The sequence below is a fragment of the Aythya marila genome (assembly GCF_965140915.1).
Source record: "Aythya marila genome assembly, chromosome: 2".
NCBI classification, from domain to species: Eukaryota; Metazoa; Chordata; class Aves; order Anseriformes; family Anatidae; genus Aythya; species Aythya marila.
Genome location: NC_139043.1, coordinates 26,387,359 through 26,405,490, shown reverse-complemented (window position 1 = coordinate 26,405,490; position 18,132 = coordinate 26,387,359). Strand labels below are relative to the sequence as shown.

Sequence of the window (18,132 nt, the reverse complement as noted above, 5' to 3'; positions counted from 1 at the left end):
ATCCTTTCAGGAGGAAGAAAAGAGGCTCTCACATTCATCTGATCCCTGTACGATTCTCTAAAATTAGAGACAGTCGAGGCCCAGCTGACTTCTGCACAACGTCAGAGCTACAGAGAGGGGAAAGGGAGCATGAAACATCAGAGACAGAATCATTCAGTTGTCAAGGGTGGAAGGCACCTCTGGAAGTTGTCTGGTCCAAGCCCTTGTCCAGAACAGGGTCACCTAGAGCAGGCTGCCCAGGACTGCATCCACTCCGGCTTTAATTCCTGCCATGGATGGAGACCCAATGACCTCTGTAGGCAACCTGTGCCAGTGCTCAGTCACTCTCACAGTGAAGGATTTTTTTCTTATGTTTAAAAACAATTTCATGCATTTTGAATTGTACCTGCTGCCTCTTGTCCTATCACTGGCACTGGCTCCATCTCTTTAAACCCCCACTGGACACACTGATAAGATACACCCAAGCCTTCTTTTCTGCATGCCAACAGCCCCAGCTCTCTCAGCCTCTCCTCATATAAGAGATGCTCCAGTCCCTTTATCATTTTTGTGGTCCTTTGCTGGATTTGCTCCAGTATGTCCACGTCCCTGTTGCACTGGGGAGCCCAGAACCAAACAAATCTGGACCCCTCTCACTTCTCAAAGATACTACAAGTCTTTGCCTGAGTGGAGCTTTGCCCAACCCTGGAGATAAGTCACTTATTTTTCCAGCTTAAGGCTATCAGGTAACTTCAGCAGGAAGTCCTAAGGGAGCAAAGGGACAACAGTAAGTCTTATTTTACTTGTTCTTAAGCAATTGGCATTTTGTACTCTGCAGTCTATGTCACTTGGGCAAACTTCTATCAGTTCATTGTCAAAATAATTACAGTAATCTTTTCTTATCTTTTTGATTTAATTGTAGCTTCTGCTGAAGACTGACAGGCTATTATATTTGCCCAAATCCATCACTTTCACTGATGTATCATTTATACGTAGTGTCACTGCATAATTGGAAATAATTGAAAATTAATTAAACATTGCACATAGATATGAGGATTGAGACTGAGAGGCACAGATAAACAGCTATCTAGGGGAAATGCAGAAGACACCATAGGCAAGTCTGTGTTTAAGAACGAGGGTGAGAGCAGTTGCTTCTGCACTGCTCCTGTCTCCTACAGGAAACTCCTGTACCAATTCTGATTTTAAGTAGCTCGGCTCTGCACCAAGCAGAGCATTAGGGAGCAGCTAAGGCCGTGTAGACTACACGACAAGACTACATCCCATTATACACCCTATTTGTAATCCCCCCTTTGCCAAACACACCTTAGTTTCAGGAAATTTCATGCCCCACTTTCCTCCCCTGCAAGGTCCCGCTGTTTGGTTGACCCATACAACGAATCACGAAATTTCCACAAAACACTTCACACTGGCACTTGTTTCTAAGAAGGGCTCATTTCTTACAGTTACCATTATAGTGACAGCAAATACAGCATCATTATGCAGAGCAGTGCTCATACAGTAAGAATTATCAAGTGGGCTGACGGAGACTCCCCTTTTTGCTGGCTTCCAGAAGACTCTGCCCCATGTGAGAAGTCTTCCAAGGATAATATCGGTATCACAGCCAGCCAGCACGTGCTTCTACTTTCCCTTTGTGGGAAGCATGGAGCGTTAATCATCATTAAATCGATGTTGCCTGTATACAAAAGTTCTTTTCAGGGAACTACTTGTCAGTAACCCAGCCATGGGGACAGAGGGCAGAAAACTGTTGATTTTAGACCTAAGGCAGAGGACAGTTGCATCCCAGGCTGTAATGACAGATTCCTTGGTTTGTGGAGCCTTTCACAGCACTTTAAAAGAGTAGCTGTTTTATATTTTGTGCCAGGTAACACAGAAAGAGGCTTCACTCCTCACATAGAGCTCCCACAGAGACAAAAATCATGAGGTGAAATAATTTTCTTGAATTTGGACCAAATGTACTCTTCGTTGCAAGTAGCCTGCACTGAGAACAGTTAGAGAACCCAAACAGAAAAGTCATGCCTATGGCTGTTTATCTATCATTTGCAGTGCAGCTAGGGAATTGCATGGTATTTTATATCCTTTATGGAAAAAATTCTGTGGAAGGATCCCTGTTACTTAGTGATTTCACATCTGATCCCGCATTTCTTGTGCACCCCAAACTCATTCAGCACTGGGAGTTTCAGATATACATAAAATGTAATGTTTGCATCAACAAAGGAAAGTTATGTTCTTTTTTCTCTTCCTTTCTCAAAATATTTTACACCAGGTCATGTTAAAATGTAACCATATCAACAACTACTAAACTATAAAACACCCTCAGGAACAATTGCAGGATTAGGTGATTTTTTTCCCCCCCCCAGGATTTTGGGATAGTATGACAAATTTGCATTTTTTATCAACAGACTTTTCCAAAATTTTCAGTTGAACGAATAATGTCATGTGTTTGTGAGTATCAATAATCTAAGCCATCTGCAAAGGAATGGTTTTGCAAAGGCATCTCTTTCAGGACACTGTGGATTTTGTCACTGCTTGAGGTTTTGGCAAACCATCAATATCACTATAATTTTCTCTTATGAAATATAGTTTTTGACTGAGATCTTTTTTTTTTTTTTTTTTTTTTTTTTTTCCCTTAGCTAGCTAAAGTTTAAAAATACTGCATGTCTAACTCCGCAAATCCAAAGGTTAGGTTTTCTGCAAGTTGCATTATATTTAAATATTGTGTATTAGATGCCAGTAATTCAGAAAGGTACAATGAAAGTTATCAGTGAAATAGAGAGACTTAAAAAAAAAACAAAAACAAAAAACAACAAACAGAATGCCTGCTGTATCAAGAGTACCCAACACTTGATATTTGTGTTTTGTTTTTGTCTCTTGTATTTGGTCTGAAAGGAAGAATGTGAGAAATTGAAGAAGAGAAATAGCATATTTAAGTACAGATACATTACAAATCACTACTTTAAAATATACATAAAGCCTAACACTATAGCTAGTAGTGACAGCATATCATTTAAATGTATGACACTCTACCCCCTCCAAAAAAAGGCTTAGAAGCAGGATCCGCCTAAAATTTTCTATCCAAAAAAAAATCTCACAAATTTGTCACTTCCTGATTATTTGATTCATAATTGAAATCTTAGTTTCAAACGAGGATGATCTATGATAAGCACTGCTCTAAGCGAAGGAGCATTCTGTTGCTAACAGACTTTGTATGTGTAAATACAGTCCTCGAGTAATTCAGAATGTTAATTACTAATAGGGAAACTGCACCCACCTTTTGTATGAGCAGTCGTTTCACAGACTGATGGGATATGGCATACAATTATGTTGTTAAAATGCACACACTGGCTTTGATGGGAGTGTTGCTTTTCTGCACAAGATAACAATAGATCAAAGTCATCATGGAAAAAACAGCTTTGCTAAGGGTTAGGAAAGATAAAGGTGAATCCAAGGGAAGGCATACAACTCTGTGGACCCAATTCACATCCCTTCTATCTAAATACTGATGCTTAGCTTCTCTCCAAAAAAGGTTTCCTTCTCCCAGTCCTAATATAAAAAATAGTAAGATTTGGTTTTGTGTGGAAACAAAGTCAGTTTTAAGAGAGATTAGTATTAAAAGGCTACGTGGAAAACATGGCATGCTTTTTTTTGAGCTGCACATGCCAGCAGATACCCCATTAACAGCTGTAGCATTTCAGCAATAAAGCAGGACTCGGGGCTCACCTGGGGCATTTCATGCTGGCGATCTCAGGACTGGATAAGACTGTGGCACTCAGGACAGAACATACACTTCCAGCTTCTTTTCTGTCCTCCCCCAGTGATGTCTCTGAGTGCAGTAGCATCTGGGAGACAGGAGACTGTCTCTTGTATGTTTAGTCCTGTTTGGCTCCTCTACATACTGGCTGAAGGCAACTCTCTTCTCTCACCTGAGAGCATGAGAAGCTTTTTCCAAAGACTACATTCATCCTTTGGTTGTGTGGGTGTAACTTCTACTGACTCACACACAATCTCTCTACAAGTACTGGAACAGCAATCTCAGGCCAAACAATAGTTATTTTTAATCACCAAAGGCTAGAAGTGGTGTAAACTCCAATGAGCTGAAAACAGGAGGAAGAACCTAAAACAAAAGCCTAAGAGGACAAACATGGGCTCTTGTTTACTGAAATCCTCACAGCACAAACTCTGCTCTGCACTCCTGTGTTCCAGTCTGGACAAACACAACAGGACAGAGAAAACAAAACAAAACAGAACAAAACAAAAAATATTTATTGCTTTTATTTTTATTCTTTAAAGTAAGAATAAATATATCCTTCTATCACTAGCTGTAGTTAAAACCGTTCTTCCCAACAGGACAGTTAGAAATTTCCCCAAATTTAAATGCAAAATGGTGCACCTATTCATCTGCGTGAATTATTACAGTGTGCTGATGACTGTGGACACGAGTGTAAGAGCAACGATGTGTTTTGCAGAACAGGTAGATAAGAGCTCTACAAAAGTCATCCTACCAACAGTACACAGCAGGAAATGAAATGGAAAACAAAAACAAAACAAAACAAAACAAAACAACCCTTCTATATCTATGAAGAAGCTTGATTCCATTTTCAACTCTTTTTGGTATGTATTACAGAAATTCTCCACCAAATTTGGATCCCTGGGCCCTGGAGCACTACCAGTATGAGAGGTGTCCCAGCATCTTCACAGGCAGACATTCAGAGGTCCACTTACCAGAGAACTGCTACAAAACCAGGCAGATTGCACTTCACATTTAGGATCATAGGCTCACAGGATAATTCGGCTTAAAAAAATCTCAGGAGATCTCTAGTCCAACATCCTGCACAAAGCAGGGTCAGCTGTGAGATCAGACCAAGTTGCTCTGGGCTTCATCCAGTCTTGAAGAGACAACAGTGGAGGCTGCACAACCTCTGGACTACCTGCTTCAGTGCTTGACTGTCCTCATGGGGAAAGAGTTTTAGCTTACACACAATCTGAACCTCTTTTCTTCCATTGATTCTTGTTCTCCTACTGTGTACCAAGTTTCAGTGATAATTCATCAAACCCACTCTGTAAACGTTTGTTGATGAAAAAGCCTTTTCCAAAGTAGCATCTTTCCAAAGGCATCTAAATCCCACATGAAACGTAGGTAGCAGGAACAAACTGAGTAAATCTTTGTGGAAAAACACCAATATAATTATCACCAAAAATCCTTAGGTTTTAAATATTCCAAGCATACCCCCTTAACAATTATATTTGTTGTAATACTTTCATAATTTTAGAGTTGCGGAGGGACTGACCTCTGGCTTGGCCTCCACAGAGAAGGAAACTCAAGGGCTGGAGGAGAAGGAGGATATTAGTCATACATGCTGTTACCTCAGCCTGCTCCACACACGAGCCTCGTGGATTTGGGCACTCAGCACCTTTAGGAGGCAGGCTGCTGGAGCAAAAAGCACATCTGAAGGAATTTATGTTGATTTTGAAAGAGCAGACAACAACAAAGGAACCAAATCAGGAAAAAAAAAGGCAACTCTGGCCAATATCAGCCACTAAATACAGCCCTTCACTTACCTCAGTGCATCTAATTCTAAGATACACATTTCTGACTCCATCCATTCAGTTGAAAAGGGAAAGACCACACCAGCATAAGCAATGAAGAGTGGTCAAACACATAACTTAATGACAGTGTATAGAAGCCACTACAAAAAAGCCAGGGGAGAATGAAACATTTTGTGGTGCGGTTGAGTGGCTGATTTCTGTACCCAATCCACCAATATTTTCCAAGCATGGACAGCTTTTCTTGAAATTAAAATAGAAAACACAAGTCCCATATACCGCAAAAAAAAAAAAAAAAAAAAGCCCTGACAGTTTAGTAATGAGATGGAACCAACCAAGTAAATCTGACTGCATGGCGTTTTAGGAAAAGGACAGAAATAGCTGCAGCTATTAAAAGTGATATACTGCTGAAATCTTTTTGTGATTATGCTAAAAGTCGATCTGACTCCTTGAGAGAGCTCTTAAATGGTTACTGCTTCCTTAAATGAAAGCTACTTCACATATGCTCTCCTTCCTCAAAAATACGCTGAATGGAGTTACTTCTAAGTGTCAGCTTTGTACTTCTCACTGCACTTTAGAGACATTTGCAAAAGACATAGCTGAGAAGGAGGAAATTAATATATCAGGAAATAATATAAAATAAATCAAAATGATGTAGTCTTTTATTCTTTTTCTTGTCGCTTCCAGCATCACAGTGGTTGTAAGAAAGCAGGGCTCATTAACCTTTCCAAACAGAATGCAGAGTCCTCCACATGAAAAAGTAAGATTCAAATTGGTTTATTTGCATGACACAAATGTCTTCAGCTGCATTGCTCTACCCCTCCTTCTACGAAATGATGGATGTTTGAAGCTGAGGTCCAGATACCTCAGCCAACTTTAATAACCCCTCTTCAGCTCCAGAAGAAAGGAAATGGTTTGTAATACCTTACAGTCCCCTAGAACCACTGATTATTTCTTTCTCTTTTGTCTTTCATCCCTGCAGACCAGCTCTAATCCAAAAGCTAGCAAATCTGGTATAACAGCAGCACTGTACCCACGCTTATAGGCCCTGCCAAGAGGGAGAGTATAATAGCTCAAACTTCAGCTAGCTTTTTAGGGCAAAGACAGCTGGAGTTCTCATTTGCCTCACTCCACCAGAGATGTTGATGCAAACTTTTAGATATTTTAGGATAGTTTGGCTTAGAAAGTTTGGCTTAGATCAGCCTCCCAGGAAATTGGAGCAACATCATGGGAGGAGATGACCGGTAGCACATAAACAAGGAGCACTGTACTACAAATAATCCCCATAATCAATGGGTAACGTAAATTTTTATTTTATTTTATTTCTAGGGAAAAAACACAAAAGGGACATGTAAGCACTTACTAAGAGAGTAAGTTCTTCTATCAACCGGTAGTACAGGAACAATCACACCCCAGGCCAGCCTCGTGCATTGCATAAATCGATATAGGATTGAGCACATGTTGAGTCATATCATCAATAACCCTGCCATACTATTTTCGTCACCCTCATCTAAACGCAGACCAACAGTAGCTGAGAGAAGCAGTGTGAACTACTGCTTAAAATTCCCCCACCAAACGGAGGGAGAGTCAATGTGATTTCCATGTCTTTGCTGGAATTCATTGCCTCTCTGGATACTGCCAAACCAACCCAACCAGGCATGACTCATCCACAGGGTTTCATAAAGTGCTTCTGAAAGGGTTGGTTTTTGCTTTTGGAATGCACTGCATTACAGCAAGAGGTTGTGATGCTCCAGCGTGCGGGAAGAGGACATCCCTGACTTTTCCCTACAAGGAAATTCCCAATCTGCACTCTGCAGCATTAATGACATGCTCAGTTTATTCCTTGCTACCTAGGGAAAGCATCGAGCATCCATTCCTTTGGCAAATGATATCACCCTTCTACTTTGATTATGCTTCCGAGACAACATTTTTTTGCTTGCATAGGAAAACAAATGAACAAATTGCCCAATCCCGCACTCTTCCTTGCTTTCCCATTTCTAACCCTGTGGTAAAGAGATGTATGATGAGCTATAGAGGAAAAAATCTGTGGGACTCCCAGCTAAAATACTGGCAGCACATCACTGGGTAAAGTAGAAATATAAAAAGCTGAAGAAGGGCAAAAATAAAATGAGTAGAAGTAGAAGAAGAAAGGAAATATTCCACAAGATGAAAGAGTAGAAACCAATAGGACTGTTTTGTTTAGAAAGGATTTGATAGATCATATGACAATTCACATGAATTAATGAGTAAGATAAACAAGTCCAGTTGGCTGATAGTAATTTTTTCCCTTAATACATACTAACTAGAATTAAAGCCAGTATTTGTGGCACAGCATATTGTAGCACTACAAAATTTACTAACACCTACGCAGCATTAATGAGCCCGATATGACTTCAAATTGGGCAAGAATTTTGTAACAGTAACATCATTATTGACAACAGCTAAGATAAACATTTAGAGAATACATCATCCCTCACATTTAAGGACTGAAATCAATCATTTTGCTGACTAGAGTTAGGAAAAAAAATATCATAGTCAATAGATTTTTGTATCATTGCCTGCCATGGCTGATGGATAGCTTCAGTAGAAGCCTGTAGGTTCTAGCATCTTTCAGTGAAGGCACTAGAAAAACCTGTCTGTTGGTCTGATTATGACATTTTCAATAATCCTATGTAACACTACAGTAAGTCAGGAAGAGTTAAAGAAAATTAAGACACTCCTTGGTAATCAACTTGTTTAAATCTTTGTAATATCCCAGGAAACAGAAAGAACATTATGGTTCCTAGATTCAAGAATTTACTAAATGTGCACAAGGAAGTAATATTACCTAAATTTCTATCTGCTGAAGTTCACTCAACTCTTTAACTGTCCAGAGGTGTTTCACATATCTTTTCCTATTGATGTTACCAGAACTCGTGTGGTAGAATTTCTTAGACCTTTTTGAGAAATGGCTTCATAAACCTTTTTATTGATTTGGCTTCACAGAAGGGGTGAAGTTCCTCAACATGTCACATCTGAAATGACTTTCTACTTGTTTGTATCTCACTCTGAGCCCAAGAACTGAAGGGCAAAGATTAGTCACATTCACATAGTGTTTATTCAGACCACATTTTTATGGAAACTCTTTGGAAAAGAAACCAGAGATCTATTGTGAAAATGTGCTAAACGTAATGTGTGTTTGTCATACCTGTGCAACCTAGCTGTAACAATAATGTGCATGTTCATCACAGCTGCTGGGCTGCACTGTTAAAAAGTCATGTATTGCTAAAGAAAAATCGGGCATGTCTCACAGAAGACCTAGAGAAATGACTGAATCGATGGAATGTTTCTCTTGCAAAATAGTAATATAAATGACATGGGGCTAACTAATGATACAGTTGGTTTCCACTAACTAACAGAATAACTGAATAACTTTGGGCTAAGATATTTTTTTCTCATTTTCCATCCGAGTCAGTTAGCACAAAGCCTTTGTTCAAGAGACCAACACTCAATGCATTTTGCTTCCCCATTTAATCTCATGCAGGTAATCCCATCCATACGGAGATGCAGAAGATATTCCACGTCAGAAGCCTGAAAATGGTAATTCAAACATGGTTCCAGCTCCTAATGAACTCATAAAGCAAATTAGCTAAGGAGAGTTTGACCAAGAAAAGAAATATTTCCCATGAACACAAGAACTGATTTCATTACACTGAAATATGATTAGTCCAGGATGCATGGTGCCATGTGTGCTACATGTGTAGAAAGCACAGTGCCACATGTGTCTCAAAATTCATATGCTTTATGGTTCTCATGCTAAAATTCAGGACACGCAACTTAATAGAGGAATTACACAGAAGCCCGACAAATGCAAACCTCTACCCATCACTTTGCCCTACGTGTGCTTTTCTAATAGAGAGTACGGCTTGTCTCAGTATCTCAGTTCAATTTAGTGAGCCATACCTTCCCTTGTTTAAGTGCACCAGCTTTTAAAACTAGATAGAATTTTTAATTAACAGAACACATTGTTATGTTTGTAGTCAATCTCCCCTTTGTGTAGGCAGTAGGGCTACCCTGAATCTGGTTATTAACTTGCAAAATCAATCTAGTTCAAGGATTATTCTTCCAAAACAGCAATGGGCGATCTCTTCGCCTAAATATTTTGTTTAAAACAGTAAGCTGCATATACATCCTAGAAGAATTTCTAGGATGGGATCTGAGCTAAGATCTTAAGCAGTCTGAAAGAACACATCAGTCTGTTGAATATGATATCCAGAAAAATGCAAGTTCTCATTTCAAAGGTATTACACACACACACACACACACACATATATATGTATATAAATCTGTATGGCATATTTGCTATGCAGGCCTAGACTCCTTGTGAAGTTGTTTTTCAGTATAGCAAATTAGAAAAACATGCCCAGAATTAAAGGTTACTTAATCGGGTTGAAGCAGTAACTTCAATTCCAGCAACTCCCTCCCACTATGTTACATCTGATAATGTACCCAAGTCCAAACATAAACTTAGTTCAAAAAGATGTTTGGTCCTTGAATGTAAAATGACACTTAGCTTACACAATTAGCCAGGTAATACATATCCTTCCAAGAGAAGCAATTTTTACCGCAGTATAATCTGCATTTTACTAATCTCTGATTGTTAAGTTTTACTTGCTGAAACTTTTCCATATGGTGTTTTGAATGCCACTGTCCTGTATTTAATTACCACAGAAGGATATTAATAAAGAGGCTGGAAATTTGGCCCAAGCCCTGCTCCACCATTTGGATAGCTTGATGGAGATAGAGCCAATGAGCAGAACATTTCTGTCAATATCAGGTTGTGCCACTTCACACAGAAAAGCAGTGGCAAAAGAGAATTAAAAAGACCTAAGAAAATAAAACATCCAACTATTTTTCAATTGTTTACAGACTTTCAAAACAGCATGGTCATAAAGTACCACTGAGTGAAGGGAAATACTGGTTTGCTAACCTACAGGACAGTCAAACAGGAATTGGTGGAGTAATCCTTGTAATTGAGACAGTTTCCATCAAGCTGTAAGACGCATGCCCAGAAATGCACATTGTGCTTAGGAATTTTACAGGCAAAACATGATATTGAGCAGAGCCAAGGCAACAGTAGGCAGCTTGGAGTACAGAGGATGCGAGGAAGCTAACGTGGGTGGGAAAGCATATGTTGCTGCCTGGATGAGGAAGTGGTACACCACAGTTACTTCATAAGTGCAAGGGTTTTATAAACTAAATCTCTTAGGGACTGTTTTAAATAGACAAAGAACGGCACGCAGTCCCTGACAGGCTTGCAGCATTGTTAAAGAGAGCTGGATGCCTTCTAAAAACACTGGACTGCCACTTGTACTTTTTCCAAAAATGCTTATTTTTAACTTCAACCTCTTTGTATAAACAGTGGGCAGATGCGCCATGTAGTAAACTCTGTTTTGTCTAGCATGAAATTAATGGCTTCCTCCGTCTTACCTGACAATGGAAAACATATTCTGGTGTGGTTTTCTTGAACTTCATGTTCCATACCAAGGCTACCCCATCAGGCTCATGTGGAGCATCTTCATTATTGTTATAAGATGCAACCATCAACTCAGGGTACTAGGAAAAAAAAAAAAGGAAAAGAGAATGAAATAAGCTGGATGATGAAGCTGTGCAAAATCAAATGAGAAAGAAATAATCTCACACTACATATGGAATATCTGGTTTTAATTATAATACGTACGATTTAGCTACATTTTGTTTTTCTATTTTGCTGGTCCCTGATGTCCTTAAAGCCCCTGTTCCTTGCAGTTATTCTCACATACCACAAAGGCAACATTATTTTCTGTAGATAAATTCTCAGAAAAGACAACTAAAAGGATATTCATAAAGGGAAAGCAAAGCAAGGAATTTGGTTAAGAGGAAAAAATTTGAAGGTTTGAGCAATTTGCTTAAGCATTTCTTCAGGGACAAACCATTGTCTTAATTGATTTTGGTAACAAAACCAGTATGAGTACAGCACTGGCTTGCTCTTATTCTGAAATTCACAATTCTTCAGCATCCCTGAGAACTATTTGTTCTTATTTCACTATGCACTCCTCCAATTCACTTATACATAAAGACTTAAAAGCTCTTCTTGAGCAAAACAAAACATTTTCCTCACAGAAGCTCAATTTTGCAAGATGCTGAGGACATCTGATAAAGCACAGGGTGACCTCAAATTCCACTGACTTAGTAAGACTGTTGCAAAATCAGATCCGTATTTTCTTGTACAGCCATTATCTACTGATGTATATAAGCAGATATGCACCACACATATGTATTTGCTGTTTATATATACATATATATATACACATGATATCATATATGAAACATCAGTATTTCATGCTCTGTTGATGACCTTGTGCTGTTTTGAAAGACCACAAACAAAACTAGTAAAAGAACAGCAAGTTTGAAGTATCACTCATAGAATACCATTGACTTGATGATAGTTACACTGGGATTCTGTTCCACACAGCCTAACCTAATCCTGCTGAAACATTTGCTAAGACAAAATCATGTTTAAACTTGGCAGAAAGGGCTTACATTATGCACACTTCACAGCCTTCTGCACAATGGGCACTTCTGCAGTATATTCTGGGCTCTTTTCGTATACTTCAAGTCCCCTTTTCAGCTCCCACCAGCAAAGACATAACACTTTACCCCCCCCCCCAAACAAAACAGTTACTTTCTGCTGGTACAACAGCACCCAGTTCCCTGTATTTCTGACACTCCGCACCTCTGGTAACCTCTGTCCTTCCCTCTAAATAATCCACACATAGCAGTGGACCTTATGGCACATTTGGAGCAGAGCACGTGGATCTGGCAGGCCAATAAGCCAGCAGCCCACGCTCACAGGACCCACACTCTCTTCTTGTAAACTAGGAATGCTTTCCCTCAAAATTTCACAATGATGCCTGCAAATCATTTTCTCTGCCTTTCCCAGGTAAATTCCTGCCAAACCATTCCCCACTTCACAGGGGAACCACGCAGCTGGTAGATGTAGAGGAAGCAGGACAAAGGAATTGCCAGTGGTGCTACCGGGAGCTATGAATTTGGTCCACACCAGGCATCTTAGATATTACAAAAGCCCCTTTATATCATTATCAGTGGGATTGGACACCCTCTGATCTCAAAATCCATTTGGATGAAATAATGCGTGCAGCTGTAATTTTTGCCATCAGCAGCTCTTCTTTCCCACTTTGGGTACACTTCCATGGATAATACATCACGGAGCCGATGATTTTTCTATTCAAAGTCATCATTCCCTGTAAGACCTGAGCCAGGTTCCAGACCCGTGGGTGGGAGAACCAGTGACAGCATGTGGCCACCAAAGCTGCCTCTTCCCCTTTTTAGAAAAAGGGGGCTCTGACTGAGAGGTACCTAGATCCCACCAGACCCTGTCTGGTGGCACAGCTCATAAGGGCACCCAAACAACTTGTATGGGATTTGGAGCATATGCCAGACCAACTACCTCTTCGCCCTCCTCCAGAACTGAGGGAGACCTGAGAGTGGTTCAATCCCACACCTGCTGGTAAACCTCTCCAGATGCCTCCCTGCCAGCCTGCCCCCCACTGCTCTCACCCCATCTGGGCACCCTCTTCTCTCCCACGACGGGGATTGCAACCACTTCAGAACAGTCAGCTTAGTTCCTTCTTTGAACTTTCTCATCCCAGCCTGGCCCCGGTCCAAGTAAACAGCGTGTGCAGAAGGCTTGTGCCAGTGCATCTCATTTTTACCAAGCAGGTCAGCTACCATCGGCGCCAGCAGCTGAGCCCACGGTTTCGAAGGAGCAGTGACCCTGGCAGGCAGAAGTGACAAGCCCTGCCACCGGCAGCCAGCCAGGCTGTGTGACCAGGTCTGAAGCACCACTTTCCAGGTATTCTGGGGCTTGTTCATGCCTCTAGAGAGTTTACCGAGCACGTTCAGGTATTCACTGACTCAAATCTTGCCGGTAGGTTTCGCAATCACAGTTTATGCATCGGACTGGAAATGCAGTTTCAACTCCACGCAGACGGTGGGGTCATATCTAGCTGGGCAGCAGCACTAAGAAGCTTTCTGCTTTACAGAAACAGAGCCAAGTGCAGCACCACAAATCCATGCTGGCAACACAACCTCGATGCTTTTCTCAATCAGCTTGCACTTAGAGCTTTCTGCTCCTCGCTGGGTGCCTGTCTGTCCTGCCACTGAGAGCTGAGAGCGGCGTGGGAATGCTGCTGTGTGAAAAAGCAGTCAAGGCTGCTGCCTGCGAGTCGAGAGGGACACGGCAATAACCCCGCGGCTGCGGCTTTCCTGACTTTAGGCAAGCTAAGTTACCTCCTTGCAGACAAAGCAAGGTGTTCCCACGCTCTGTTTACACTCGCTCTGCTGGGCCTTTCCCTTAGATCCTTGATGAAGGATTTCGCCCATTTTCCCTTTGCTCTGCAAACGAATCAAGGGGCTGGTGGGTCAGCTTTAATGGTATGAATGATCCCACATGTTCGGGGCCATATTTTACATGTGACTCGGAACAGAAAAACTTGTTTAATCAATGCATCAAGCTCCCTTGTTTGATTAAGTTTCTATTCGCCTCCGGGGTGTTTTGCAGCAGCAGTTGTATCGCAGAAAATTGAGCAATGTGCTCGGCCGTTCCCATGATTATTCAAGCTGTCCTTTGGCAAACTGGACACGGCCGCGGCCTGCAGCGTGTGCGAGAAGAGGAGCTGGTGGTTAGGTGAAATACCACTGCACACCTCGAAGCAGGCAGGAGAAGTCGTGGTGCCTCCTCCCAGGCCGGCACGGGGTGGTGCGGAGGAGCCCCCGGCGTGCGGGAGCCCCCATGGTGGAGAAGCCCCCGTAGGGTGCTGGGGAGCTGAGTGTGAGGAGTTAACGGAGGGGAAGGCAGGAGGGGCCACCCGGGAACAAAGAGGTGGGAAGCAGAACATGCCTGTGTGCCCCAGGGGCTGAGCAATTACATTTGGCAGTGCTCTTCTGAGGCGGCTTTTTTTCTTGCTGCCCTGGGAATACAGTACGAGCTGCCTGTTAGGAAAATATCAGATAAGAATTCCATGTAATTTCCAGCCCCTGAACAAGTGAACAACCTAAGATAAGTGTTTCCTCAGGCTTAGATTTGATTTCTGTGGAAATCCATATGTGCTTAAAGGCCACCCACATCACATCAGCGCATACCTGTTGTTAAGCTGATATTTTGTATGAAACCAAAAGGGTAAATCGTTCATTTCGCACACAGGGCGTGAGCTGGATGTCACAAGCAGACTCTAAACTCTGAAGAGTCTGCAGCTGGCTGTTGTGCACACAACCACAGTCAGACTGCGAGGCCTGCTCAGCACACCAGCAATGCTTACGCTCCTGTCCTGCCACCTCCTTCAGACGGTCCACTGCCACCAACCCTGAGAAGCTCCCGGGATGATGGAAGGAGCCCAGCTGCCATTTTACAGGGAAGGAGAGAGTGACAGATGAAGAATCACTGTGCTACTCAGCTCATATGTGGCCTTAAACACCCTCCTTGTCCCCAGGCATATCTAACAGGGTGCAGAAAGAGCAACTTCTTCCACAATTAGGCTAAGCAAAGCTTGCCCTTAGCTCTATGCTAAGGATCCTGGAGCTCCCTGGGTTCCTCCCCAAGGAAACTATCTGCTATGCTCCAGGCTGGCACCTAGGAACAGGCCGACAGGGATGATGCAGAGAGGATGACAGCAGCTGGAGAGAAACTGCGACCAAATGAATTTGACATTCGGTCAAACTATGACCTGTGGAGATGTGTGTGTACTAACACCAGCTCTCCAGTGGAGTAACTAATTAACCTGATCTCTGTGCCCTGCTGATGTGGCTGTGCTGGCTTTGGGAAGCTTAAGCAGCTCTCTAGTCCTAGTTTGCAGTATGACAGTGCTTTGCAGCGCACAGAACCTGGAAACCTTCCAGGCACATTACTGTAGCGTGCTGCCTGGGCAGCTGCAGTCTTGTCTCCCACAGCTTGGAGAGAGGACCCAACATTTTTAGAAAGATGTTTTTTCAGCCTTTTCAAGTTGGTCATGGACTGAACAACTGTCAAAGTTGTTCAGTTGTTCATATTTGGGGTTTTAGTATATTAAAATATATATTTAATATATATATATTTAATATATATATTTTTATAATATACTAAATATATATTTAAAATATATATTTAGTATATTAAAATATATTTAGTATATTAACATATATTCCTCCTTATTTTTATTTTTATATATTATTATGTATATTATTATTATTACTTACCTAATTATTTTAATTGGTTTAATTTTAAAACTTTTGCCCTAAAAGGAATTCCATGTGCTGAAGGAGTGGAGGGAGGAAGAAAAAAGGAGAGTTCCTTAGTCTTGTTAGGTTTGTTAACTTTTAAAGTCCTGATTTTGAAGACCAAGTAGCATATACAAAAATGACAACTTCATTACTGCCCCCTACTCTTTGTTATGGAGAAACATGCATTTGCTCACTCAGTGCCCTGCTGTTAGCTAACAAATAACATTATACTCTGCAGAACGAGTGGCAAAATTATCCTGGCCATATTTTTTTTAGGGAGAAGTTGGAAGCTATATAGAAACATATCTCCCAGCTTCACATCTTACCTGAAGAGACCAATCCATACAGGTGACGACACGATGCTTCGACCAATGCTCATCATAGAACTGACGATTAAAGGAAAGGTTGGCTCCTGCTTGAACATCTCTGTGAATCCAAACAAAGTGACACTTTTTTGAGGAAGCAGGGTTCAAATGCTGTGAAAATCAATGCAAAAGTTTCTGACTAACTTCTGGAGAAGTCTGCCACCTTCATTTAATTGCTTTCACTGACAGCCTTGCAGGGAGTAGCGACATTACACTATGGAACAGATTTACAAGTATTTCACAAAAACAGATTTCTTAATTTCTGCTGCTTTTCTGCCTCTTTTTTTGGCTGGCTCTTCTGGGCCACCCTGGGCCACCCCTGCCGCCTTTGTCTCTCAGGACCTGGCATTCAGCACCCCCTTTTCTGAATCTTCACATCTAAGCTATAACCAAAATTCTCTTATTTTTGACTGCTGAAATCATGAAGTTAGAGCATCTCCTCCTGGCCATGGAGATGGCAAACGTTTTCTGGCACCACTAGAACCTGCTGAAGCTCAGTGCTGGTGCAATGCTGCTGCAGGGATGCGTTTAGCTGGTCACAGGGTTAACATGCAGTAACTTTAACACACAACACAGCTCCTGATTTGCCACGAGGCTTCAATGGATACAAAGCTGTTGAAACCTAAATACTTCCTCTTGTGCTAACAAGGTTTGCTTCTTGTACCCCCTATAAACTGCACAATCTGCAACCTGTCACCTCCAGTCTTATGTGTTTGGATTGCAGACACTTTGGGACATCATCGTTTCCATCCACACAGTGCATCCCATAGCGGGATCCATTACAGACCTGGTGCAGCAGTATGATATAAACAACAGTAATTTGCTTTTGTAAAAATGCCATAATCTAAGTACACAGATGTATACTGCTGGAATGTACACGTGCACATATACATATCCATGTGTACACACATATTTCTGTGTTTCAATTATTCATATTTTTCTTCAGAATTTGAAGTTTCATCCAAAAAAAAAAAAAAAAGAAACAAAAAGTTAAACCATCTGAGTAACATTTTAAAGAAAAAAAAAAAAAAAGCACCACAACACAGTGATAAAGCACAAAGCTATTTTACAAAATAATTTAGGCTGACAAAGTGACCCAGGACTTCAAGGAGAGGTTTTACCCTTTTCTTAGCTATTAAAATGTTTAGTTTAGTTTCAAAAGTAAGGTTTCTTGGCATTGGATTTTTTTTTTTTTTTTAATAAGCTTATTTTACAAAAGCAAACAAAACCCCAAACTGACCCATCTTTCTCTTCTACATCTCTGCCACTGTAGTCAAAGAATATGTCTGAATCTTCAGCCAAAGCTCGCTCAATTACACGTATTGTCCGGTCAAAAAATATCAGGAATTCTTCTGAATGGAGAACTTGCTGTTTTTCTTCTTCTGTCAGTTCTCTGGGAGGAGCTTGGAAAACAAAAAGATGTAGTTAAAGAGTATGACATTTTACTCCTTTCCAAGTGAATCAACATCTTCAGGGAGTTTCTTTAGACAGGAAAGCTTGCTGTAGTACTGTCAAGACAAAAATTAAAGCTTTACTCTTAAAATCATGACTAAGATTTTTTTTCAGTATGTTTGAACATACTCCTGTATGTTCCCAGAATGTAGACTTTACGCAGAAGAGATCCTATATCTCACATATTTATTATTCTGAAATGGAAAATACTTAAAGCCCCAGATTAAATAAACGCAGCGTTCCTATTTCAGGAAATCTCTGCCTGACGTTTAGGCAATACCTAACTTGAAAAAGCAGAACACTTATGTAACGGGGGACCTGTCAGAGGAGCCAAAGATAAAATAATCTTCTCAATTTATACTGCACTTCTTTGTATTAAAAGGGCTCTCATAATCTCTCCCTTCACTTCTTCCTATTTCTTCTTGGTGTCACTGATAAATTTTGTCCTCGCTTTAGAGCTTTTGTAAGGCACTGAAGTAAA

At 41.0% G+C, this 18,132-nt stretch overlaps 1 protein-coding gene across 4 annotated transcripts in view; it reads right to left on the bottom strand.

The window, feature by feature from the left end:
• DYNC1I1 (dynein cytoplasmic 1 intermediate chain 1) overlaps positions 1-18,132 on the bottom strand; it is a 188,759-nt gene that overhangs the window by 62,613 nt on the left and 108,014 nt on the right. For all 4 annotated transcript variants that reach the window (XM_082755280.1, XM_082755283.1, XM_082755282.1 and 1 more), the window contains 3 exons: positions 17,440-17,602; positions 16,161-16,260; positions 11,008-11,133 (listed from right to left, as the gene is read on the bottom strand). In XM_082755280.1, coding sequence (XP_082611406.1) covers positions 11,008-11,133; positions 16,161-16,260; positions 17,440-17,602 — 389 coding nt within the window. The remainder of the gene's footprint in view (positions 1-11,007; positions 11,134-16,160; positions 16,261-17,439; positions 17,603-18,132) is intronic.